General features: G+C 43.2%; 1 protein-coding gene across 2 annotated transcripts in view; it reads right to left on the reverse strand.

The window, feature by feature from the left end:
• Positions 1-25,495, reverse strand: part of COPS3 (COP9 signalosome subunit 3) — a 985,788-nt gene that overhangs the window by 214,432 nt on the left and 745,861 nt on the right. For both annotated transcript variants that reach the window (XM_044089656.1, XM_044089657.1), the window contains exon 10: positions 13,451-13,564. In XM_044089656.1, the coding sequence (XP_043945591.1) occupies positions 13,451-13,564 (114 nt within the window). The remainder of the gene's footprint in view (positions 1-13,450; positions 13,565-25,495) is intronic.

The raw sequence follows: 25,495 nt of genomic DNA on the forward strand, positions 1-25,495 counted from the left end.
CTTTTCTTGGAACAAGGAAGAGTCTGGAATAAAATCCTTGGCCTTGTTCTGCAAGAGGAACCTTTTCTACTGCTTTCATTTTCATTACGTTGGAGATTTGTTTCAAAGCCTCTGCCCTTTGATTTGGTGGCAGGTCTGGCATGCCTTTTCTTTTCGGTAATGTGTGGAAATGGAACCTGTATCCTTTGTCTATTATTTGTAGTGTCCATTTGTCCCTTGTAATAATGTGTCAATTTTCTGAAAATAAGGAAAGCTTTCCACCCAAAGGTGCTTCCCATTGAGCCCTGGTTGGCGGTGTCAAAATAAAGTCATTGAGTCTGTCCTTGTGCAGCAGTTGTAGGCCCTGCACTACCTCTCTGGTTGGGAGGCTGCCATTGACGTCCTCTGTAGGAGCCTCTAGCTTGCCCTCTACCTCTGGCACACCTGTTCTTGCCTCTCTGAAATCTGTCTGTGTCTGGAAAGGACCAGTTCTTGGAAGGCCAATTTCTGCTGAATCTTGGTGGTTGGACTTGCATAAAGTCTTTGACTGTTTGCACAGATTTTGCCTTTTCTTCAAATTTCTTTAAGACCTCCTGAGCAGTGGAGCCAAATAACGTTTGCTTTTCCAGTGGAGCATCCAGAAGCTTTGCTTTAACATGGTCTGGCAGAGATTGTTCCTTCAGCCAAGCATGCCTACGTATGACTGCACCTGTCATAGCTGACCTACATGAAGCTTCCAATGCATCATAACCACACTGCAAGAAATGGTTGCTAACCTGTTGAGAGTTATGTACCAGATCCTGAAGTGATTTGCGATCTAGGGGTTCAGGAGAAGACAGCTTTTTATGCAATTCATCTAACAAATATTCTTGGTACTGTATCATATGAAATTGGCAGTTTAAAGCCCTCATAGAAAGGGTAACATAAGTATACACTTTTTTTTACCCCAACGCTCTAAAGCCCTGGACTCCCTTTCAGAGGGGAGTGGATTTTTTGTAGTGACAGCTGTAACCCCTTTAGGGCCCTGGAAAATAGTTTCTGGATCAGCAGAGTGGGCCTTGTAAAGGAAAAGATGTGATTCCGGGACCCTGTAGTACCTATCGGGTTTGGCAGGAGCCGGAGGGAGAGTGTCAGGGGTTGTGCTAGATTCAGAGTACACATCATCAATGACATTCAAAACAGGGGGAATAGCCAAAGGTCTATGCAGAGGCAAGTGCAAGAAGGTCCTTAATCTCTTCCTGGAATCAGAGAATTCCTGGCCCTGCCATTGGAAATGCTCCCTCATAGTGTGCAGAGTTTCCCCAAAAGACAGTTCTTCAGGAGGGGAGGCCGAAGGGATAGATTCCTCTGCATCTGAATCCTCGTAGGCCGAAAAAGCCTCCTCCTGGTAGTCCGAGAGGGCAGAGCCATCAGAGGCCTCATCTGAGGAGAGGGGATCAGAGGGCTCAACCCTGGGCCTTTCTGCTGTAGAAGGTTGAGAGCCCCTGTCCGGATGAGGCTGAGAGCCCCTAATTAATGAAATAAGGTCCTCTGCTAGACTAAGGATCGGAGAACCTGTAGTGGGTCCCTGAGGGATAACCCTGGGAGGCATAGATTTTGAGTGTTTAGCAGCTTTAGCCCTAGAGAATGTCTTAATAGACATGGATGCAGGAGGCCTGGCTGCACCACGTGCTGGTGTAGTTTTGTCTAAGGGGATGGCGTCAGAAGGTTCCTGGACACCAGATTCCAAAGGAGATTCAACAACCGAGACAGTAGTGGCCTCCGGGGCAGAGGTTGTCGGTTGTACGGTTTCGGTGGACGGTAGTACCAAGGACTCTGTTTTGGCCGAAACCGAGACATTCGCGGTAGGCCTGGCCGTGGTTTCAGCCGAAACCGCGGACCGCGGGTGTCGGTCCTTGTCCTTGCGTTTCTTCATTAAATGTGAAGTCGGAGTCTCCGACGACATTTTGTAAGCAAAACTAGCCCCAAAAAATTCCTCTGCAAATTCCGACCGACGTCTTAGAGTGCGTTGGTTAAAGGAAGCACAGGCGGAACAGGCCAAGACGTCGTGGTCTGGGCCTAGGCAAGGTAGGCAGTAAGAGTGGAAATCCTTATGAGCTATTTGTTTCCCACAAGTTAAGCAATTATTAATTTTATCTGACATCGGCTGAGGCAAGAAAGAATCCCCAACGGGGTACTTAGGCTTTTGAAGTCTTCGGTTTAGCTGAATTACAGGAGCTGGCCGACCGGCACTTGCGAACTGCTTCTGCTTCGGGCACCACGCGGCAAGAAAGACTGAGGAAGATGGCGTCGGCTGATGCTTTTATACCCCAGGCGCTCTGACGTCGGGGAAGGGGCGACTTCAGCTGACGCCGGACCCAGACTTTGGAATCCGGCCGACCGAAGGGCTGCCTGAGGCAGGACAACCCATATGTGATGACTGCAGATGCATCCTTGAAGGACATCTGGTTTACTTAACAGACAAGAAACCACACTAAAGCTTGAGAGTTAGCAGCAACCACATCCATATGCTAGGGCGGCAAATGAGATCTGAGGTATAGTAGGGGACTACAGCATTATGGGTAGGGGAGGAGCTCAAGAGTTTCCAGTATCCACGGGCTATAAAAAGCAGCAGAGTCGGATCTGAACCCAGTTGTTGAGGAGTGAATGAAAATTGACATCAGATCTTCCAGTTTCTGTTTTTGTATCATCTTTTGTTTAGTCACTTCCCCATATCTTTAGCTGCCATAACAGAATCCTTTTTAATTCATAAATTTAAATACTTCATTTTATCATGTCCCCATAAATGTGGGTATTGCTGGACCAAATTCACGTGTGGGTACATAGTTTATAGCTATAGCCTTTGTTTTAGCTTCATTAATTTTATATCTTGAAATAAACTGGAACTGACACAAGAACATTCCACAACACAGAGATGTTTTTTTCTGGTTTTATCAGGTAGAAAATAGTACTGTCTGCAAATAAAAACAATTTTTCTTAAACACTATACCAATTATCTTTGAAAATCTGAATCCCTTATTTTCTTCGCTAATTGTTCTAAATATAGCACAAATAAAAGAGGAAAGAGGGGAGCCTGGTTCCTCTCTTCAGATACAACCACTTAGAAAGGAACCCTCCCACTTTTAATTTTTCTCACAGATCCCTCTTATATCCTTCTAATTAACCTTATTATATTAAGGAACTGCAAATGCTTCCATTACAGTACTCATAAAATCCCAGCTTACTCTGTTGAATGCTTTCGCTGAATCAAGGTAGTATTCTTGTGTAAGAACTTACCATAACTTTAGGTTTCCTTCCCTTTTTTATGCTGCTGTATCCAGAACATCAGGTAGTTTTGCCTCTGGTGAACTCTCGTATGTCCGGCCATTATACAAAAGTTAAATGCTACTACTAGGGACATCCCGCATCTCTCTTCGAGGACATCGGCCATAAACAGACTTCGGGTATAAAGCGGAGGTCAGCATGCAACCACTTCAGAACTGGATGCTGCCAGAATCAGTGGGTACTCCAGGAGTCGGGGAAGGCAGGGTGGGAAACTATACAGCAGCATATAGAAGAGAAGGACATCTAAAGTTATGGTAAGTTCTTACACAACAATACTATGTTCTTCTATTCATATGCTGCTGTATCCATAACATCAGGGAGAGTGTAAAAGCTCCTGTCCTAAGAGAGGGTGGAGGACCAGAAGCACTTTCCACAAACCCATGGAGGATGGCGCTGGCAAATCCTGCTCTGGCTCTACATACAATGTCCAATTTGTAGTGCTTAGTGAATGTGTGTACACAGGACCATGCATCTGCTTCAAGAAAAGCTGTTGTGTCCAAACCTTCAAAGAATGACCCTGAGGAGGACACTGCTCTAGTGGAGTGTGCCTTGACATGAGAGGAGAGCGACTTACCATGGCTTGTGTAACAAAATTAGATGGTTTTACAGGATATGTTTGCTTGTAAACAGGGTGCCCCAGGGCTCTTGGGTGATATGAGATAAAAAGCCTGTCAGACTTGCGGATGGGTTTGGTCTAGGCCAAATAGTATCTGAGTTGTATGTGTACGTCTAAGGAGTGAAGTATCCTCTCTGCCGGGTTTTGTGGAGAGGGAAAAACGGTTGGCAGATTAATAGCCTGGTTTAAGGACAGCTCATTGACCACTTTAGGCATGAAGGTTGGGTTAGTATGTAAGCATACCCTGTGCTTGTGGAAGACAGTGAAAGGGGGAAAGGCCATAATGGCCTGGAGTTCTGAAACCCTTCTGGCTGAAGTGATGGCCACCAAGGGTATTGTTTTCCAAATGTAGTGTTGGAGGGAGCAATCTTTGGCTGGTTCAAAGGGTGGGAGAGTATTTCTCCAGGACAAAATTTAGATCCCACTGAGGTGGCATGGACTTCACTGGGGGCCTGAGATGTAGTGCTCCTTTAAGAGCTTGACTTCTAACCTTGACACCAAAGGTGGAACTAGGGGCAGGCAACATGAGATGGCAGACAGATGGGTTTTAATGGAGGAGTAGGAAAGTCCAGACTTCATTAGGTCACACAGTTAGGACAAAACCACTGGGGGATCTGCCGGCAGTGGTTGTCAGTTGTTTTTCTGACACCATATAGAAAATCTCTTCCACTTAGACATTTCCTGGTAGTTTGTTTCCTGGCCTCCTGCAAAACCTGAAGCATGTCCTCTATGTATAGGTGTCTGAAAGGAATCAGTGCCCTATCACCCACAGTGTAATCAGTGCCCTATCACCCACAGTGTAAGGTTCAGTGTGGACAGTTGGGAGTATAAGTGTGTTCCCTTCTCCTGTGTGAGTAGGTCCATTTGGTGGGGTAACTTGTGGTGATTGCCCTTGGCTAGATGTAGTAATGGGGAACCGATGCTGTCTTGGCCAACAGGGAGTCACCAGCACAATTTGAGCCTGTTCCTTCTGAATTTTCAGTAGAACTCTCTGTATAAAAGAGGGAAGGGGGAATGCATAAGCGTATATCCCCTTCCAGGGGATTGAAAGTGCATTTACCTTCCATGCTTCTGGGTGTGGTGCCCTGGAGTAGAAGGCTGGGAGCTGTCTATTCATGGGGTAGGCAAAGAGATCCACATCTGGAATACCCCATCGATGGACCAAGTCCAGAAACACTTATGAAACAGAGTCATGGTCCTGCTTAATGAATCTGCTATCACACTGTCTGCAGAAGGGATGTATACTGCTTGGAGGAGGATCTGTTTTTCCAAGGAGATTTCCCAGGCCTGCAGTGCCAGCCTGCACAGGAGGTAGGACTTTGTTCCCCCCTATTTCTTGATGTACCACAGCACCATGGTGCTGTGTACCACCTCAGAATGCCTGGAAAAATTATCAAGGTCAATATCAAGGCTCTCATTTCCTTAACACTGATGTGGTCTTTCTGTTGAGTGATGGTCCAATGTGTTCCTCATTCTCCATTCTCCTAAGGTTGCACCCTACCCTGTGTCTGATGCATTTGTAAAGAGATCCTGGTTGGGGGACAGTGGTTGTAAGGGTAGGCCAGGACTTAATTGACTGTATCTGGGTTATCCACCAATTCAGTTCCCTGGCCACGCATGGGAGCATGGGGATCATGAACTCCAGGGGGATTAAGGTGCTGCTTCCAGATTGTTTGTAAATACCACTGGGACTTCCTCATGTGAAGCCTTGCCAAAGGTACCATTGGGATGGTTGAGGTCATGAATGAGGAATTCCCTGGCTGAGCTGGCTTTGAGAGGAAGAATTTCCCTGAAGTAAGCAGTGAGAATCAAAATTTTTTTCTGGGGGAAGGCAGGTCATCATTTCCCTTGTCAGAATCCGACATCCCAGGAATGGTTTACCATCACAATGCCGACGTGCACTTGCACGGCAATGAAGTATTCGAACATCAGATGTTCGAATACTTCATATTGCGGCAGGTGATGTGAGCGAACGTTGCCATTGCGAATGGACTGTGCATTCACAATTCCAATGTTAGCTCATGGGAGCGGATCGCGGTACAGTGCGGTTAGGGAAATACATCCCTTTCCTCACTGTAGTGCGATCTCGGAGTTGGAATATTAAGTTTGGGGGGTGTGGGGGGCACAGCCCCCCTGCATAACTGTGTGTTTAGGTTAGGTAGTTCGGTGCTTATGGGAAGGGTGGGCGTGCTGTGTATTGCCGAAAATGTCGCGAGCGACATTTTCGACAATACACCCTTGTTTTCGAGGTTAGGTTGATTCGGAAATGTTCATTTCCGATGTAAAAATTCGAAAATAAAGACATGATTTGTTTTGATTTTCGAATTAATGATAGTAAACCCCCAGGAATACCTGAACCTATGAGGGTATCCGGGATGATTTTTTGAGGTGTATTGTAAACCCCAGATTTGTTAGGAGGGAGATGGTAAAGTCCAGGTGTTGTAAGGCCATGGTACTTGACATAGTCTTTATGAGGATGTCATCGATGTAGGGGAAAAGTTGTATTCCCTGTGTCCTGGCAAAGGCCATGACTGGGGGTCAGACATTTTGTAAATACTCTTGGGGGCTGTAGAGAGACCAAAAGATAAAGCACAGAACTGAAAGTGTGCAGAGTTCAATGAGAAGCAGAAGAATTCTCTGAAGAGGGGATGAATTGTGATGTGCAAGTAGGCATCCTTTATATCCAAGGATACTAATATGGCCTGTGGAAGGATCAGGGGCAGAAGAGTAGGTAGGGAGAGCATTCGAAAGGAGGGAACCCAAAGGAAAGTGTTGAGGTGTGATAAATCCAGACATGGCCTCCAGGGACCTTCCTTTATGGGGAACCAGGAAAATTCTTGAGTAGAATCCTTTTACTCCTGCAAGAGAAGGGACTTCCTGAATGGTTCCCTGAGCCAGAAGTTTCTGTAGGACTGGGGAGAAGAATGGCAGTTGATTTTGGGGTGGGAGGAGAGTTTGAGCCATGCCTTTGGGAGTAGGTCTGGCCTCCCAAGTCATGAAGTATCCCTGCTTTATGATAGAGAGGACCCAAAAGTCTAGGGTAACCTATTTCCAAGTGGGGTGGGATAGAGAGAGACGCATGGAGACAGTGGTATCTGGGTGAAGACCCTGGTAGTCACAGACTACCAGGCTTCCCCTGAAAGGGCTGTTTAGAAGAAGGAGTGAAGGAAACAGACCTAGAATGGGGCTGTTTCCTGTGGTCCTTTCTGGTTTTACCTGTCACATTCCTAGCTATGGACCTCACACAGAGGAGGTACTGGCGGGGTAATATCTTTGAAAATGTGGGACTGGGGAGACAAAAATATGTCTCACTTCCTGCAGTTCCTTGCCTTTAGCCTGGAGAGCAGCAGCTGTACCAAACAAGTCTTTTTTGTCTAGAGGAGCATCCAAGAGTTTAGATTTGATGTCATCAGGGAGAGGCTGTAATCTGAGCCAGGAATATCTCTTGATGACAGATCCAGAGGCAGCAGCCCTGGATGAAGCTTCTATAGCGTCATAGCTGCACTTAATAGTGTGTTTGGTTACTTGGGAGCAGGAATTAAGGAGAGAGGATATTTTGGTCTTGACTGGGGAATCTGGTAGCTCCCCCAATTGTATGACCACATCTGCCATCAGAGCCAAAGAGTATTTAGCCATGTGTGTTTGGTAGTTGACAGCTCTTACTGCTAAGTTGGCAGAGGTGTTTTCTTTTTTCCCCAGACACTCCATGCGTCTATTCTCTTTGCCTGAGGGCAGTAGAGAGGTGGAGGGAAGTAATTTAGAAGTTTTGTCGGCAGACAAAGTAATAACTGGGATCTATATCACGTTATCGCAAATTGAAAATGTCAAACGTGAAAATAGTGAAACTGCCGAAAACTTGAAGTTCCGTTTTTGAGATCGCAGTACAGTGAAGACTGGGATATTTGCCCTTTCCTCACTGTAGTGCGATCTCGGAGTTGGAATCTATATTTAGCGGGGGGTTTGGGGGGCACAGCCCCCCACAATACAGTGTTCGAGTTTCGGAATGTTCGCTCTTTTGAGCGTTTGACATTTTGCGTCTTCGATAATGTGATATAAACGCAATAACTGAAGGGTCTGCAGATGGGGCTATGTACAGGAATTTAGCTTCATCACGGACCTTATAAAATCTATCTGGGTGTTTGGGGTGCAGGGGACTGCGAATCAGGATTTTTTTAAGCAGCCAGGAAGGCATCCAGGAACACAGAGTGTATGGGAGGGTTCAGCAGAGGGGCTAGGAGACTCCAACTGGAGTAGCTCGTAGTATCTCTTTTGGCTGCTTCTGGCTGCTGTCCCACTTGAAGAAATTTTGCATTTATGTAATAGTCGCAGCAAAGGTGCAGTCCTCTCCTTGGGAGTCTGTGCCATTGGACTCCTCCTCTGGGAAAGCAAGCTGTTCGATGGGAGGATTAGATGGAGGATGAGAGATATGCTTAGTCTTTTGTTTTCTCTTTTTATGTGACTCCGATATCGAAGAATCAGTGATACGATGAAGGGTAGGAGTGCTGGATGCTGGGCAACACTCCACAACATCAGAGGCTACATCTTCTTGTACAATGATCTGAAAGACCCCATGCAGGCCCTCGGAAATTATGAGCCTTGGTCCCACCTTGGCAACCAAACTGGATGCCTGTGAATCCCTCCAGGACGTGACCTCTGGTGTAGTACCAGCTTCCTTTGGGCTATCTGCCAAAGAAAGATCAGAGGACTCCAGCTTGGACTCTGGGCCTTCACCTGCCTCGAGAGGTACGACTGGAGTGGAGGGTGCAGCAGTCGGTTCAGGGCTAGACTATTTTGCCATCTTGACTGCAGGCTTGTCCAAGGAACCAGACGTCGGATCTATACGAGAAGCTAACGTTTAAGTCTTTGGTTTGCTAGGCAAAGTTTCAAAGCTGCTAAGCAGCTTCTATGGGTTTTGGGCACAAAAGCCTGACAAATACAATTTACAAAAGGTATGGTCGTGTTCTTGGCCTAGCCAAAACAGGCAGAGCTCACGTGAATCTTTATGTGGAATTTGCCTTCCACACCTATACTTGCCCTTCCTACCTGACATGAACCTAAAGCAGTAGCAAGCAAAAACTAAAAAGCCCTTGTGGGGTACTTAATCTGAAGTCAGATGGTGCAAAGTAATTTTTTCCGAAAGAGCGATGACTGGAGCTGGTAGTCACACAGGCGGCAGAAAAGTTCTGAAGTGGTTGCGTGCAGACATCTGCTTTATACCAGATGTCCTCAAGGAGAGACATGGGACGTTGCATGAGCCTTAGCAGTAGCATTTAACTTTTGTACAATGGCCAAATGTACGAGAGTTCACCAGAGGCAAACTCCCTGATGTTATGGATACAGCAGCATATGAAAAGAAGGACATCCACCAATAACACCAGCATTTTCTTACATTAAGCTTCCCTCTGGATCATGGTTGTTCTTTTAATGTTGTCAAATGTCTGCCACCCCTCCACAAAACCACACTGGTCCATGTCCATCAATTTTGGCATCACCTTTACCATTCTTTTAGCCATTAGAGACAATCACTTTATAATCATGGTTTATAATTGAAACAGGCCTATATGAAAGCTGGGTCAGATGGGTCTTTACCTTACTTAGGTATTATGGCCACCATGCCTTTTTCTAGGATGTTGGTGCTTCCCTTCCTTTTAAAATACAGATAAATCCTTCTCAATCTTTATCACTTACTTCTGTAGCTTCCAAACTTCCACCAGAATACCCTCTATTCTTGGACACTTTCCTGGAGATTAGTTATACTTCACCTTTTCTTTTTTTTATCTCATCTCCTTCCACGTTAACTGTTAGTTGCACTTCCTCTAACTTTGACCTTGGCATATTTAAGTCTTCCATAAATATTTCTATTTGTGCTTTTTTTATATTTTCTCACTTCTCTGCCTTATACAAATTTCTATAAAATTTCAAAAATATCTGTAATACTTTTACAGGATCTTTGGTTATTGTTCTTGTTATAGGCTCCCAAATTTTAGGCAACAGAAAATAGAAAGGGTTGTTGTCAAGTCATTTTTCTGTTCTAGATTTACTATCAAAAAATATTGCTCAACAGCCATCTTTCTGAACTTGTGTAGATTACTCAGATAACTCCCTTATTTTCTCTTTAACACACTGCAATTGCACCTCTTCTTGTCAAGTGAGATTCTCCTTATTTTGTAATACTTTAACCTTTGTCAGTCCCTCTAAATAATTCATTTCTTCTCAACCAGAGCTCTTTTTTCCTATCCTATTTTTAAACTCCACTTTCATTTTATCCCACTCACTAGCTGTAACTTCTGGAGCACTATCTTCCTTAACTTCCAAATAATTTCTACTACCCACTTGTCGCTCATCTTGTCATGATGTAATAGAAGAGTCTTTGTGGGTTCTGTTCAAACAGCTTTATTATGTACAAACACATTATGGTTATAGCTATTAACTTTAACTAAGGCAACATATACTCTGTCACAAAGCAAAATCTTTCTCACAGCACTATTAATACCACACACAAGCCTGTCCTTTATTAACTCATCTTTTAGGTCACCAAACCGACACGTTTTAGCTTTGTTTCTCAGGTCAGTAATATAAGCTGCAAAAGTTTCCCCTGGTTTTTGACCTCTTGTGTAAAACAAATGTCTCTCTAATGTAATATTTGTCTGGGGGTTGCACATTTCTCTGAATCTGCGCTTCAAACACTCGGGGTCTTCCTTTGATTCAGCCTGTACAATAATATGAAGATTTTCTCCTCCCCAAATATACCGCTGGTGCATACACAAATGAATGTTCTCTTTCAACAGCCTCTGATGCAGCTAAGTTTAACAAAAATGAATGCCCTGGTACGTGCATCTTTGTCGGAATAAGCAGCTTGTATAAAAATATCGTACTCTTGCTCAAATATTCCCCAATTCTCTGCAACATTCTGCTCAAATATCAAATACAAGTGGTGAGGGCTTTCAAAATCTGTCTGCTATATTAACACATACCAATGAAGGATTCTGCAAATATACACGAGTACACACACATATGCCAGAAATTTATGCCAGCATTTGTAACTTTGTTCAATGGCACAACAAGCCTCTGAGTAATTGAATTTTGCGAAATAAGTTTTTTGGGTACTTCAACACTCTTGAAATTAACATACTGCAAAAGTCATTTATTATCAGTTTAAGAAAGATTTCAAATAACTGAACTGTGTGAATGAACTGGGCAAAAGAAGCTTGAAGTGAGAAACATTTCGAAGTAACTGCACTTTGTGAATAAACAGTACATGGCACACTGAAACCTCTCCAAAATGGCAGTACTTTGCTAGATAATTCTTTACAGAGCAAGAAAACACTCTGTAATGGCGGTACACTGCAAATGGACACACCCAAGCACAGAAACTTTTCGAAATGGCTGTACTTTCCGAAATAGTTGCACTTTGCACACAAATAATCTCTTCGGAATACATGCACAGCAATAAGCACACACTGTAAGCATCTTTACACACTTTGAGATAATATGAATAACTGTAGTTATGCCCTTGATACAATAAGAAGTTGTAGTTATGTCAAAACACAACACTTTGCCAAAAAACATGCAGTCGCTTTGATTTATTTATGCTTAATGTGCCCCTTTTTTACCCTTGTTATATTCATTTCACTCGTTTAATCTCTTTTCATGCCCACTGTACTTTTCTTGTGCTCGTTTTACTCTAAACATGCCCATTTCACTTTAAACATGCCCTTTTGTCAAATATCTTAATCTCAAGCATTTCACTTAATAAACCTTTTGTGCCTCTTGCTTGTTTATTACTGCAGTTTGTGCCCTTATAATGTTCCATTTTAACTTTTTTATAAAGTAAACTGTCCGTGCAAGTTTTCATTACTTTTGTTTCTTTTCTGGCTCTTTTTCATGCTTGTTTCTCTTAGTTTACCTTCACTGTTATCTCTGCACCACATGGCTCTGAATATCAATCTCTGGAATCCCAGTTCTGACACCATATTGCTTGTCTTGTCACGATGTAATAGATGAGTCTTTGTGGGTTCTGTTCACGCAGCTTTATTATGTACAAACACATTACGGTTATAGCTATTAACTTTGACTTAGGTAACTTATATACAAACTAACTACATTCATTCTCACATGCTCAGTCTCTGGCTGCACTTTCAAAATGACACTACGTACAACACGTGTCTACTATTTATATATGCACATTCATCACTTACTATGCTTCTTAAAGACACATCACACACAGTGTTCTACACCACTCTTTAAATTCTTCTCTTTTCAACAAGTAGGCCGAAAAGCACTAGTGTCTCATCTTTACTTCATTACCCTACATTTTTGTCTTAGTAATTATTGGCTCATAATCTGACATAGTTATTAGGTGTGTGTGTGTGTGTGTGTGTGTGTGTGTGTGTGTGTGTGTGTGTGTGTAACAAAGTTCTCAATTAAATGGCCATATTCTTGTGAATTTTAATTTCCATCAACTCTAGCTCAGTTATTGCAAAGTGAGGAATAATAAGCAAATTATTTGAGTTCCTACTACTGAAATCACGTCTTTCATATCAAATATTTTCATACATTTCTTCAGAAATATACAATCTTTTGTTTTATTTTCTCTTCTAGGCTCCCAATACATCCTCCTAATCACTGCAATTCAAATTCCATTTCCCACCTATAACTGAATATTCCCTGCGAAAGCTGATTTATCCCAACATTTTAAGCTCCAAAATACTTTTAGATGGAATATAAACATGCCAGTGAAATTTTCATCCCTTGCCAGTAGTGCCTTGCTACTACAAATCTGCCACTATTATCTTTTTTTTCCCTCTTCAATCTCTACTGGAGCTCCTAGTACTCCTTTTTCTTTGCCCTTGATATTCTGCAGAGTATTCATCCTGAAATACTTTATCAAATTCACATGCTTAGTTCTTTCCAAATGTGTCTCCTGTGGCACTGCTATTTGCATTCTACATTTCTTGATATAATTAAGTACTCTTTCCTTTTTGTCTAATCCTGTGAGACCATTCACATTCCAAAAATAATATGAAAAGTGTCACCATTATTGTAAGAAGTCATTATTTCCACCAATTATATTTGGCAGCTTTTTAAAACGTCTATTTCAGCCTTTGTGATATATGCACTCAATGTATGGCAGATTAATCCTTTACACATTTTTTTCTTATCAACACTGGAATCTATGTCATGTTTTAGAAGAGGTTTTGTTGAAACCAACTCGGTATTAATCAAACCTCTTTGTGGATATAGTCCTTTATATACAGAGACCAAAAATAGTCCCATTCACTCAGAAGTAGGGGTTCTACCTTATAGTAAGTAACAGATAATCCAAATCCTGCACGTTCACATTAACACTCAACTGTTTAGACCCTAAAGGTCAGCAGTGGTACAAAGTGCCACCATTCAAGTACATTTAAACAAGCACAAACTGATATTTAAAACCTATAACAGTACAGTTTCTAGTAGTGCATGAAACATCAGCTCAAAAACGCAACTCACAATTTAGTGCCACATATCTTTCATGGCTTTATTTCTTACCTCTTGGTCGATATTATGTAGCATTGCAGGATTGTTATATTTTTCTGGGTTATCATGAAAACAGACCATACCATCCTTTTGATTTATACTTGCATATATTTCGCCATCTTCTATCTACAAGTAAATTAAAAAATATATTGTAAGTACATGCCAGAAGACAGTGTAAAGCTACAAAATTTATGGGTGCCCACCAGTATACTGATCTCTGAGACAGGACCATTCCTGAAGTGCCCTACAACAGGGACACTCTCCATAACAGTCACAATTATTACACTGCTACTACTTTGAAACCATCAAATATTGAAAACTAACATTTACTGACTTGAATTGTAATATTTTTACCTCATTGTAAGATGCGTCCATTATGTAAGATGCAAGTATTTTGTATGAATGCTTGTATGTAACTATGAATATTTTACCTGGGCTACTTTTTTGGCTAGTTATCAAGCTAGCTCACCTATGATATACTTACATTTTATCTGTTTGTTATGGAGCTTTTCTTCCTGGGCCTCCACTGAAAAGGGGCCTTGCATGGCCCAGTCAGAAAAACTCAACAAACAAATTAAATACATCGGACACTTTTTCTTGGAAGATCCCATGTTTGGGGCCACACATGCTCACTGCTAGCATATTCTGTGAGCCAAATACTGACTACATTAATGCATCTGTTCCCTGAAATCACAAGTTCGTCTCCAACAACTGGCAAGCACACGTTCTGCAAATAAAGTAACAGAGATCTGACATCTTCATTGTTAATAGGCATATAGTTACCCAACTTACAGGAAACATGAACAGCCAGATTGGACAAGAAAGTCTGCCCACAAACAGGAGGCCTGCAGAAGGATATTTAGGGCCATATCAAGGAAAATGTCTTCACAGGTCAAAAGACACAGTATGTATATTTTCTGTTGTACCAAGAGCAAGTATCCCTTTGAGGAGTCCTACAGAAGGAGCCAGAGGGCAGCCAAATAAAACAAAGCTTGGAAAGTTGAATCATGAACCACAGTACTAATGTATCTAAAGAAACTTAACTTGTGGAGTCATGGTCAAAATATGTTAAAGATAACTAAAAAAGACCAAATGGCACTGGCACAAATGTTTGCAATGCAGATATTCTTAAAGCAAGCACTAAAAACAATCACTCCACTACTGGAGTGCCGTTTGATAGTAACATTTTCCAAAAGACAGTTTTCTGTCTAATGGCAAAAGATAACAGATGGCAATTCACTGTGAAAAGTTTTCATAGGTTCATAGGTAGGTACTAGGCTATTGGCCCTAGGGCCGACAGAAGCCTAGCCAAAAAGGTACCCTGGCTTTCGCCACCCAAGAAAATTATTTTCCTGTGCCCCTGTCAAGCAGAACCACAGAAGTGATCCCCAGGGTGAATTTCCTATTACCCATCCAATCATCAAGATTTTTCTTGAATAGTGTTAATGAGGAGCTCTGACTTGACAAAGACAGGTAGTCTGCTCCAGAGTATGGGAAGTCTCTGGGACAGGGATCTATCCCTCCAGCATGTTCTGTTTATTGCGGTGACAAGGTTTAGGTCCCTACAGCGTGTAGCTCGGAGGGATTGGGATTTCTTTAAGTGGAGCATGTCCAACAGCTCTGGGTTTGACATAGCTTTGCATGTTAGGCAGAGATCGCCTCTGAGTAGGCGATATGTGACGGAGTAAAGCTGGAGTTTTTTGAGACTGTCTGCGTAAGGCATCTGTTTGAGGCCAGTAATCCTCTTTGTGAGGTATTTTTGCGGCCTTTCCAGTTGTTTTAGATGTCTTGTGAGGTACATACCAAAAGGGGTGTTGTACTCTATAGTGGGTCTAATGAGTGATGAGTAGAGGGGAACAATGGCCTCTTTTTTTCTGGATGAGAAACCTTTTATGATGAGGTGTGTCACGCAGAAGGATTTCCTGACCACTGTGGCGATGTGATTATCAAAGGAGAAACTACTGTCCACCTGTGTCCCAAGGTCTCTTATAACACTTTCGGTGTTAAGTAGACTACGGCCTATGTGGTATTTCATGGGTACAGAGTTTTTACCAGAGGGGATGACAATGCACTTTTTGGCATTGAGCTTGAGACCATGCCTTTGACACCAGGCATCTGTCTCAGTGAGGCCCTTTTGTAGGATGTCCACATCATTAGGAGTTTCAATTATGGCTCCTAGTTTGCAGTCATCTGCGAATTTAGTTAACCAAAGACCTTCTGTGTTAGCCTGTACTTCAGAGAAGTGGATACCAAACAGAAGAGGACCCAGGACTGAAACCTGTGGTACTCCACTTGTCACTGGTCTGAAGTCTGATTTAGAGTCTGCTACTTTCACTGTGTGGGTTCTGTCAGTAAGCCAGTTGGCAACCCATCTTGTGACATAGGGATTTATACCTGGTTTAGTGAGTTTATCTATAATTCCAGAGTGGGGGATGGTGTTGAACGCCTTGGCGAGATCTAGATAGGCTGTGTGAACCACCTTACCTTCATCTATGGCTTTGGTGACTACTTCAAAAAAGTCTATCAGGTTTAGGAGACATGATCTGCCTTTTACAAACCCGAACTGTGTGGAGTCCAGAGTTTGGAGATCTCCAATGTCTTTGTTTATGAGTTCCACGATGCTATGTTCCATGGCCTTGCAGACGAGGCTCATCAGGCTAATGGGGTGGTAGTTCCCGGGGTCTGTTGTGGCCCCCCCTTTGTGGAGTGGGATAACTGTCGCGGTGCGCCATTCAATGGGCACAAAGCCTGAGGTGAGGCTATGATTGAACATGGTACTTAGGTGGGGTGCCAGTTCATTCTGTAGTTCATGTAGAAGGCAGCCTGGGATGCTGTCAGGTCCCATGGATGCTGTGTTCTTGGTTTTGGAGAGTGAAGTTTTTACCTGTGTAGCCATGACTACATGAATTTTAAATTCTTCTGGTATAAAGATGGGCCCTTTAGGGGGTGAGAGGGGGGTAAAGTTAGCACTGAACCTATCTGCCAGGATGTTGGAAATATCAGTTGGTTCTGTATATTTAGTGTCATTGTGCTGTAACTCAGAGCAGATCTGAGTGTTGCCATTGAGATTTTTGACATAGTTATAGAATGCTTTGTGGTTGTCTTTAGAATCGGTGGCAATTTTGTTTTCATAACTAGCTTTGGAGGACTTTATGAGGGATCTCAGCTTCTTACTGAGGCTGACCAGGGAGTTCCTCCAATCGTGGGATTTTACTCTTTTTTGCAACAGTTTCTTTCTTCTGTCGTAGAGTTTGTTTATGGCAGAAGCCTACCAGATTGGCTTCCTTTTTTTGGAGGATAGCATCTTGGTTCTGTTAGGGATAGCACAATCCATGCACTTGTGTAAGTGCTTATAAAGTGCATTTGTGTAAGATTCAGCAGTCATACTTCTATTGTCCATCTGCATGGATGTCGTGAAGTTTGCCACTTCTGTCTTAAGAAGTGTGAAGTTGGCTTTGGAAATTTTTTTTACGGTTGTTTTCCTAATGGGAGGGTGGGAGCGAGATGTGGATGTCTAGGGTGATTAGCTTGTGGTCGGATCTGACCAACGAGGCGTTGACCTCTGGTGTGGAACACCGGTCACCCATGTTGGTGATGACCAGGTCTAGGATATTGCTGCCCCTGCTGGGGGTGTGGATAAGTTGATCCAAAGCGTTGGAATTGACGATTTCCAGAAAACGTTGAGCAAAAGAGTTGGTACATGAGTAGTTTTCCCAGTTAATGGTAGGGTAGTTGAAATCACCCATTATTAGAGTGTTGGATTGTACCTTAATATTTTCCAGTTTATCAAGAAAAGAGGAGTGGGATTCCTGGGGCATGGTGGGGGGTCTGTAGCAAGCAACAATCTGGACTGCGGTTTTGCCCAGAGTTAGTTGAACTTGGATAATCTCGGATGCATTATGCTGAGCAACTAGCTTGGAGGTGTGGATATCCTTAATGAATATGGACACGCCTCCACATTTAGTGTTTCGGTCCGGGTTTGGTGGCCAAAAGGTGTGGTATGAATTATAGCCTGGTAATGCAGGGGTGCTCTCTGGAGCTTTGAACCAGGTCGCTGTCACTGCACAGATGTTTTGCTTGGCAACTGCTAGCTTTTCCCTTTTGAAAAGGAGAACAGCTGTTTGGTCCTACCTAAACTCAAGCAAGTACTTCTAGTAAGGTCAGACACGTAGACATGTCCCATGGTATGAAGGACTCTCTCTTCCCTGGTAAAGAAAACAGGGGCATGTGCCGACTGTCTCAGTGACAACTAAGAAAGCTCTTTTGGGCCGAAAATCTGGGTTAATTCTGAGATGACACATATCCTTACGAAAGATCAGATGCAGGAAAACCACTGTTGTTATACAGCAAACATGTGAATCTACAGACAGGTCCACTTCTAAGACCAGGATCAGACACGGTCTCCCAATCAGCAGAAATCTGCATATGGAGAGGATAACTGGAGCAGGGGTTCAGACACTCATCCATTTTGCTCACTTCCACTATGATACAAACCACTAAGATAGTGATACTTTTCTATGATCAACTGTCAGATGAGCACCCAACTCTCTGCTGAGAGGATATAATCCAGTATACCTCTGCTTAATTAGATAGCATTTGATGGAATGGTTTGCAGAGTCTCTCCCTGTTCAGTCAGAAAAGAGTTCTGTCTCCAGGACCTTCAAGATGAGAACTGCTCAAACCTTTGAGCAGATGATGCAAAGCCACCACCTTCTCTACAGGGGACACCACAACCCCTGACTTGTGTGACAGCATGGGTAGGATCCTGTAGCCACCGAATCCACAGAAGCCATGGCAATACCCGTGTTCCAAGGCATGGAAATGACAGATACAAAGAATATGGTGGCATCTGTCAAGCTCAAGTCACAGCAAGGCCTATACTCTTACAACATCCTCATACTGGATGTTTAAGCCATGATATTCCGGTGCACCCTTTTCCACGAGCAAGAATGACTAGCACTTGACAGTGTACATCTCTAAGCCTATGAAGGCAGTCCACAAAAAAGGAATCACAGTAAACTGCTCTCAGTTTATGGCTATCCTAGGAAATGCAAACAGGGGAGAGCCTACAAAATAGAAATTTCCAGAAAGTTAATGGATAGAGATATCTGGAGCCAGTCATTCAGGCAAAGGAAGAGAGAGAGATGCTTTGCTTGTAATGCTCAAGCTACAATGACTGACACCCTGGTAAACTCTTTGGGTGCTAAAAAAAAAAGCACAAATGGCAAAGCACTGTATTGAAGTGATGCTCACCTAGAGTGAGCTGAAGGAAAATCCTGGGTGGACTTCAAAGACAGCCATCATACCCAGCAACAACACACAGGTGCTCTTAACTCCTTAGACCATCACAGTCTGGAAATGGATGAACTGGGTGAAGTTGTTGAGGATGACTGAAGGTGGTGCCAGCTGACAACCCCTTACAGTACCAATATCCTGATCGTGGAGTAAAGGGTGTTCACCAGACTGTAAGGGGAAGGTAAAACACTTGTATTCAAGCCAGCCTCAGGCTTCTGCAAGGCAAAAATCCCAAGAGTTATTACTGCTACAATGAACTACAAAGAACACACACTAACCCTAGCTGATGACTCCCCAAGCAAGAGCAGACTCAAAATAACCCACCCATCCACAGACAGTTCCAAACCCCAGACAGTCCTGTAATGACTTGGATGCTGAAGTCATCATCTTTGAAAACCTGTGCTGCAAACAAAGATACAGGACTTTGAGCATCTGACAGCCTTACTGGGCAGCAAAGAAGCTTCTTCTGCTTATTTTGGAGGTGGCAAAGCATGGCACAACAGAAAAGGAAGAAAGGTAAAGAGGAGCCAGAGGTTCTCCAAAGTGGTACAGGTCTGCTTCCCTTCGTAAAGCCTGACTGGAGTACTTCCTCCCCTTAAACTCTGCATACATAATGTTTCTGATTTATTCACTAAAAAATACAACCTCAGCCACTCAAATCATGCAAAAACAAAACCTGAGTCTGTGTTCCTGGCCACAGTATCAGAACAGTCAAAACCTATCACAGAAGCTCCAGAGTCTTGAGGTACATCCTCCTGGAACCGAGATTCAAGGAGATCCACCAGTCCTTCCAGCATCTGACCCATTATGAACGAGACAAATAAATGAAGGCTTTGAAAGCCAACCTGTTAAGAGTACACTCCTGCCAAACCTAGGCACAGCTTTGGTTTTGTTTAGTGTCAGGGTAGCTAGACAAGGTGGTCTCCACAAGATATACTGGACTGAAGAAATCACATAAGAGATAGCAGAAGGATATTTGATACAGGAATAGCTCCATTTAGCATGGACTTGGTACAGGGATTCTGCCTACCTTCTTGCCACAGAAGTGTTTCAGGGTGTTTTTGGCCAAAACAGCATACCTGATAACTAGTTGACCGAGGGCTCCTCTAATTTTCCATACTCTTTCAGGAGTTGCTGGAGGAGGAAATAATCCAGTCCTCAGGGTTTCTTAAAAGGGATCATACATGGGACAGTTGAAAGGGGATGAGGACTCACTGATCTGGTCAGCCTCTAAGTTTTCAGCTTCCTCTTGCCAGTCTGTGAGGTAAGGAGCCACACATCCTCCCCCATCAGCTGCAAGACTACACAGCTGACAAGAGGTAACTTGTGCATTACGGAAAGAGTTTGGCATCAGGTTGGATGCTGGCATCACAACTTAAGCCCCATGGGCGTGGTTAAGCTCCTGCTACCAGCATGATCGATTGCGCTAAACATGAATGATACAGAATATACTGCAGCAAGAACGAACTAAATCTGCTGCAGGGGGATGTCACCTTTATACTGAGTGTGTGCTGATATCCCATCTGTGCATAATGATTTAAATCTGATCCATAAAAATGGGGTCCAACTGACAACACCAGTAATAATGCTTTTCTAAAGACAGATGATCTGGGATAAGTTGAAAGAAGTCCAGCTTGACTTACACAAAGCAGCCAAGTAACAGACTTCCACTGGGTATTTACCCATAGACAATAGTGGCAAAGCCTCAAATTCAAAAGACAGATATGAATTTTTGTTCTTTAGAGATACTTTTTGGGATCCTGAGGAGTGGACCTGTCTTACAGTATCTACTCCACTTTGGTTTCCAAAACAGACCCACTTTCAAAAAATTAAAAACTATGAACTTGTCATGAAACTGAACAGCACAATCTGTCCTTCTGAACTGCACACCTTGATTTCCAGTAGACTGGTTACACAGCAACTTCTACGACTTCAGATCTTCAAGAATATCACAATCAGTAGGTTAACTCTTTCCTCTAAATAACCCACCTACCAGCAGGCATAGTCCTCAACCAAGAGTCTTCAGATCATTCACCCTGGTCTGGCATTGTTCTTGTTTCTCTGGAATTCATACCTTTATTAATGGCAAACAGCTGCCATTAAACTGATTGGGTGACTTCAGATTCTGAGACACTGAAAACAGAGACAAAAGGAAAAAAAATCCTTCCCATATGGTACTTTACAAAAACACCCCAAAAAAGAGGGGGAAATATCTAAGGATACAGGAAGACTAGAGAGTGGCTGTCTAGCTAAGATACATTTAAATGTCTGGACATCTGCCAGGTACTGTGCAACTAACCTATGCTCTCTGGTGAGCGTCAGATAAATAGAGCATTCTTTCTTCTGAATGATTATCAATCAGTTTACTGAAATGGGAGGTTAGCAACATGGGTATATGAACTCTTAAACCCTAAGCACCACTAACTTCAGCTTTTGGTGCCTAAAAAGTTTTAGTGGGAATCCTTGTTTTATCCTGAACATTTTCTGAATTTCTCAAAATGCATCACACAAAATAGAGCTGCACAAGCTCCACTTACCTGTAACAGTAAATGTTCATAGAACACACTGCCTTACTGGCATATGGTTGGTAGTACTCTGCTACCCTTCCCCTAGTTGTATGTCAAACCTCTGAACTCCTCCCACTGCCTGTCTGTAAGACAAACAACCAATCATCTGGCAGGACCAGATCAGCCCTTCACACCCACAGATAGGACCTTTTTAGTTTTCTAGAGTCCAACAGAAACATCAGAAAAAACACAAGCATTGCAAACACCTACTGTTCCATAGCAAGCGCTGCACACCAAAAATGATTGCCAAACCAAACTCAACAGCACCTCCTACAACCAAATATATACACTCAAACAAAAAGGGGGATGGTGGGAGGGTACAAATAAAGCAGTGTGCTTTCTGAGCATCTACTGTTATAGGCAAGTAGAACTTGCGCAACTGTACTGCGTTCAACAAACACTGCCTTACTGGCATATGGGTAAGATTCCTAAAGCTTACCCAAGTTGGGAGGAGAAAGAGAATAAGGGTCCAGGATCACCTGAAGAACAGTCCTCACAAAGCCTGCACTGGATCTAGAAAAGCATCCAGTCTGTAGTGATTTACGAAGGTAAAAGGCAGACTACCAAGTTGCAGCCTCTAGAGTACTTCTAGTTCACTCCTTTTCAAAAATGTCACTGAGGAAGAGAAGGCCTTAATGAAAAGGGCCTTTAACTTGCCTGGACTCACCTCACTATGGTGGGCATAACAAAAAAAAAATACTACAAAGGACCCTCTGTTTCCATTTAGGCACCTCTTAAAAAGCACATCTATTTGTAAACATAAGATTTTTTTACTAACAGTTTTTTCTGACCTCTTAACAACTACTGCATATCCTTAAGAAACAAGTGCCTAAATGTAGTCAAGACAGAATCTTCCAGGCTGTCAACAGAAGTTTCTCCAAATCAGGGTGCACCAGTCACCAAGACTAAGTGAGCTTGACTAGTGCGCAAGGAAGTCTGCGGTAATTGTCCTTGGCCAATACCATAACCAGAGACTGCCTGGGCCAGCAGGGAGTCACCACAATGGCTCTTGGCACTCTTTGAACTTTCAGAAGTATCTTCTGAATCAGTGGAAATGGTGGAAACACATATAGGAACATTTCCATCCCAGGGGGCAAAATTGCATCTGTCCTCCAAGCATGGCTGCAAAGATGTCTGGAACAGAAGTTCTTCTGCTGACTGTTACTAAAGAAGTAAAAATGACGTATTAGAAGCACTCTACATCTGGACTACATCCTGGATCATCACTGCCTTGAGCTTCTACTCGTGTGAGTCTACCCAGATCTACCCAGAATCTGCTTAGTCTATCTGCCACAATGTTTTGCTCTGACAGGACATCTGACACCTGGAGAGAAAAATACAGAGAAGCCCACTCCCAGGCAACCAATGCCAACTGGCACGCAGGGTAAGACCTTGTACCCCTAGTTTGTTGAGGTACATCATTGTGGTTATGTCCGTAACCACTAGAAGAGGCAAAGTCCAAAGGTGGTGAGGGACTTTCAAGGTGTGAAACATTGCCAACATCTCCTATATACTGATGTACTTCCATGTATCCTTTGGTCCCCGATTGGCTAGCACTTGCAATCCCACTGACACAGTACCCAGGTGAAGTTGGACAAATCTGTCTGGACAGACTGTACTGGCATCGGGGGTGGGGGGTTGGGGTGGGCAAGAAGCCCTACACTGACATTCAGCTAACTCATGTCTGATGAAGGGCAGCACCAGCAGTTGGGATTCCAGGGAAAGAATGTGCAGTGTCCAACAATTTCAGACATATCACTGAATTTTTCTCATGTGAAGACTGCCAGTTGTAAAATGTGAATCACAGAAGCAGAGTTCAAAACACGGCAACATTCCCCTGGGATAACTTTGGAAATCCCATCTGGTACGACAGGACCTTGTCTTCAGGCAAAAAAGCCAGATTCTTGCTGAAGTCGATTAAGCACCCAAGAAGAATCTTTGTGAGGGTGGCAAACATGACTGTAGAAGAATGAACTTGAATCCTAGATGGGAGAATCAGGAAGAAACCTTCTTTAACGACTTTACACACCTGGATGGAGATTCTGCAGAGATCAGGAAGTTGTTTAAGTACGGAAAAAAAAAACAAATGTCCAGAGTCCTTCAGTGGGCCACTACCAGAGCAAGGCATTTGGAAAAACCCTGTATCTACAAAGGGTAACCTAAAAGGCAATACAGAAAACTGACAAATCTCAGATATCTCCTAAAGCAATGAGTCCTGGAGATATGAAAAAGGTGTCCCTCAAAACAAGGGTCACAGTGAAGCAGTGGATCTGAAACACAGGAAGCACCAACTATAGGGTGAGCATCTTGAACTTGGGGACCTTAACAAATGTATTCAAAAAGGAACAGCCCCATTCTGGTCTGTATGACTGCTGTTTTTGGGGAACCAAGAAGATATTAGAAGAGAGACATAAAAGTTATGTACTCACCATAACTATGCATCTGTGTTGTTCATTTTCATTCTGCCTCAACGAAAAGGTTCGGATCTGATCCTTGGATCTGACTCAGCCACTTTCTCTAGATCTTAGGATCTGACTCGAGCTCTTCCCTTACCCATAACGTCCCTGACTACTGTACTACTTCAGGCCGAGTTTTCTGCTATTATACAATATCACAACAAGGTATCTCAACATAGCTACAAAGACCAGGAGCTCAAACAGGAACTATAGTTCCTCTTAACAATTCTGTTAGGTCTCTCCCAAAGACACGGACAGGTGGAAGGTGGGAGGAAAGCTGAGGAAGAAGGAAAATAGATAACACAGATGCATAGATATGGTGAGAGTACATAACTTTTATATCTGAATTTGATTGTAGAGAAACAAGCACCTTCCTGAGAAATAGAGGCTAAGAATTCTAGAACTGAAGAAATGGGAGCAGTGAAAGGATCAATTTCTTTTTTAAGAGCCAAAACTGAGAATCATTTTGATTTACTCCTGTAGATCTTCCTTGTAGAAGCTTTCAGGGAAATAAAAATACATGTCTGACAGGGGAGGCAAGCCTGGGCTGTCTAGCTATTAAAGAAACTGGAGAGACCATGCAGTTAGTTTCAGGCCTGGAATATTGGGATATTTCATCCTTGAGGGGATGCAACATGAGGTCTGGACTGGGATTCAGCATCCATGGTGGATATTGAAGACGAGATGCTTTCTGTAAGAATTTTGGAATCAGAGATACAGGAGATAGGCATAAAGGAGATGGGGGACCAAACATGGACTAGAGAGTCTTCTTGGCATATCCCCTTCCCGAGGGGGGATTAGAGAAAAATATCTGCTGCACTTGTTGTTGAGAGGAGATGCAAACAGACTGCAGTAAGGTTGGCCTCAATGATGGAAAAATCTTCTCAGACACTGACTGACTGAAAGATCACTCATGAGGTAACAAAATGGACCTGATGAGTTTGTACACTAGTACGCTGGATTTCCCCAAAATATGCATTGCCACTAGAAAGTGGTTGGTGGAGATCATCCACTGCCACACACTACTAGCTTCTCAACAAAGGGGTAAGATTGAGTTCCTCCTTGTTTGTTGATGTACCAAACAACAGACATGTTGGTTTGAACAGTGATATTCCCCAGAAGGAAATCTTGAAAGGCCTGCAATGCTAACAGGACCACACTCAACTCTAGGACACTGACGTGTGAATTGGTCTCTTGGGGGGACCATGTACCTTGAACAGTTTGTCCCAAGAAATGCCCTCCCCACCCCAAATGGGAGGCATCGTGGTCACCGTGGCCAGTGGAGGAGACTGAAAGGACGGTCCAGGTAGATGTCATCCAAATGAATCCACCAACGAAGATGATTTCTGCATACCTGAGTAAGTTTGATTGGGAAGGACAGAGGATGTTGCAGAATAGACTACTGTACAGCTACAGCCCACTGGAAAATGTGCACACTGAAATGTGCCATATGAACTAGGACTACTGTCACTTGTCAGCAAACCTAGAGCCTAAAGGACCAGCCCAGCTGGAGGAGCAGGATGAACAAGGATTTACCACACCTAAAACTTGATTTTATCTATACGATGTGCAGGCTGAACAGCAATCTGACTGAACTGTGTTCAAATGGGAACCGATGAACTCCCAGCTCTGTAGGGTGTATTTTGGATTTGGAGATGTTGACTGTAATACCTAGTGTTTGACAAAGATGGAGCAAATAGGCCCTGGACTGTTCTGAGAGATACCTGATTGGGGTGGTT

This window comes from Protopterus annectens, chromosome 12.part0 (genome assembly GCF_019279795.1).
Source record: "Protopterus annectens isolate FY-2018-M chromosome 12.part0, PAN1.0, whole genome shotgun sequence".
Lineage (NCBI taxonomy): Eukaryota > Metazoa > Chordata > Ceratodontiformes > Protopteridae > Protopterus > Protopterus annectens.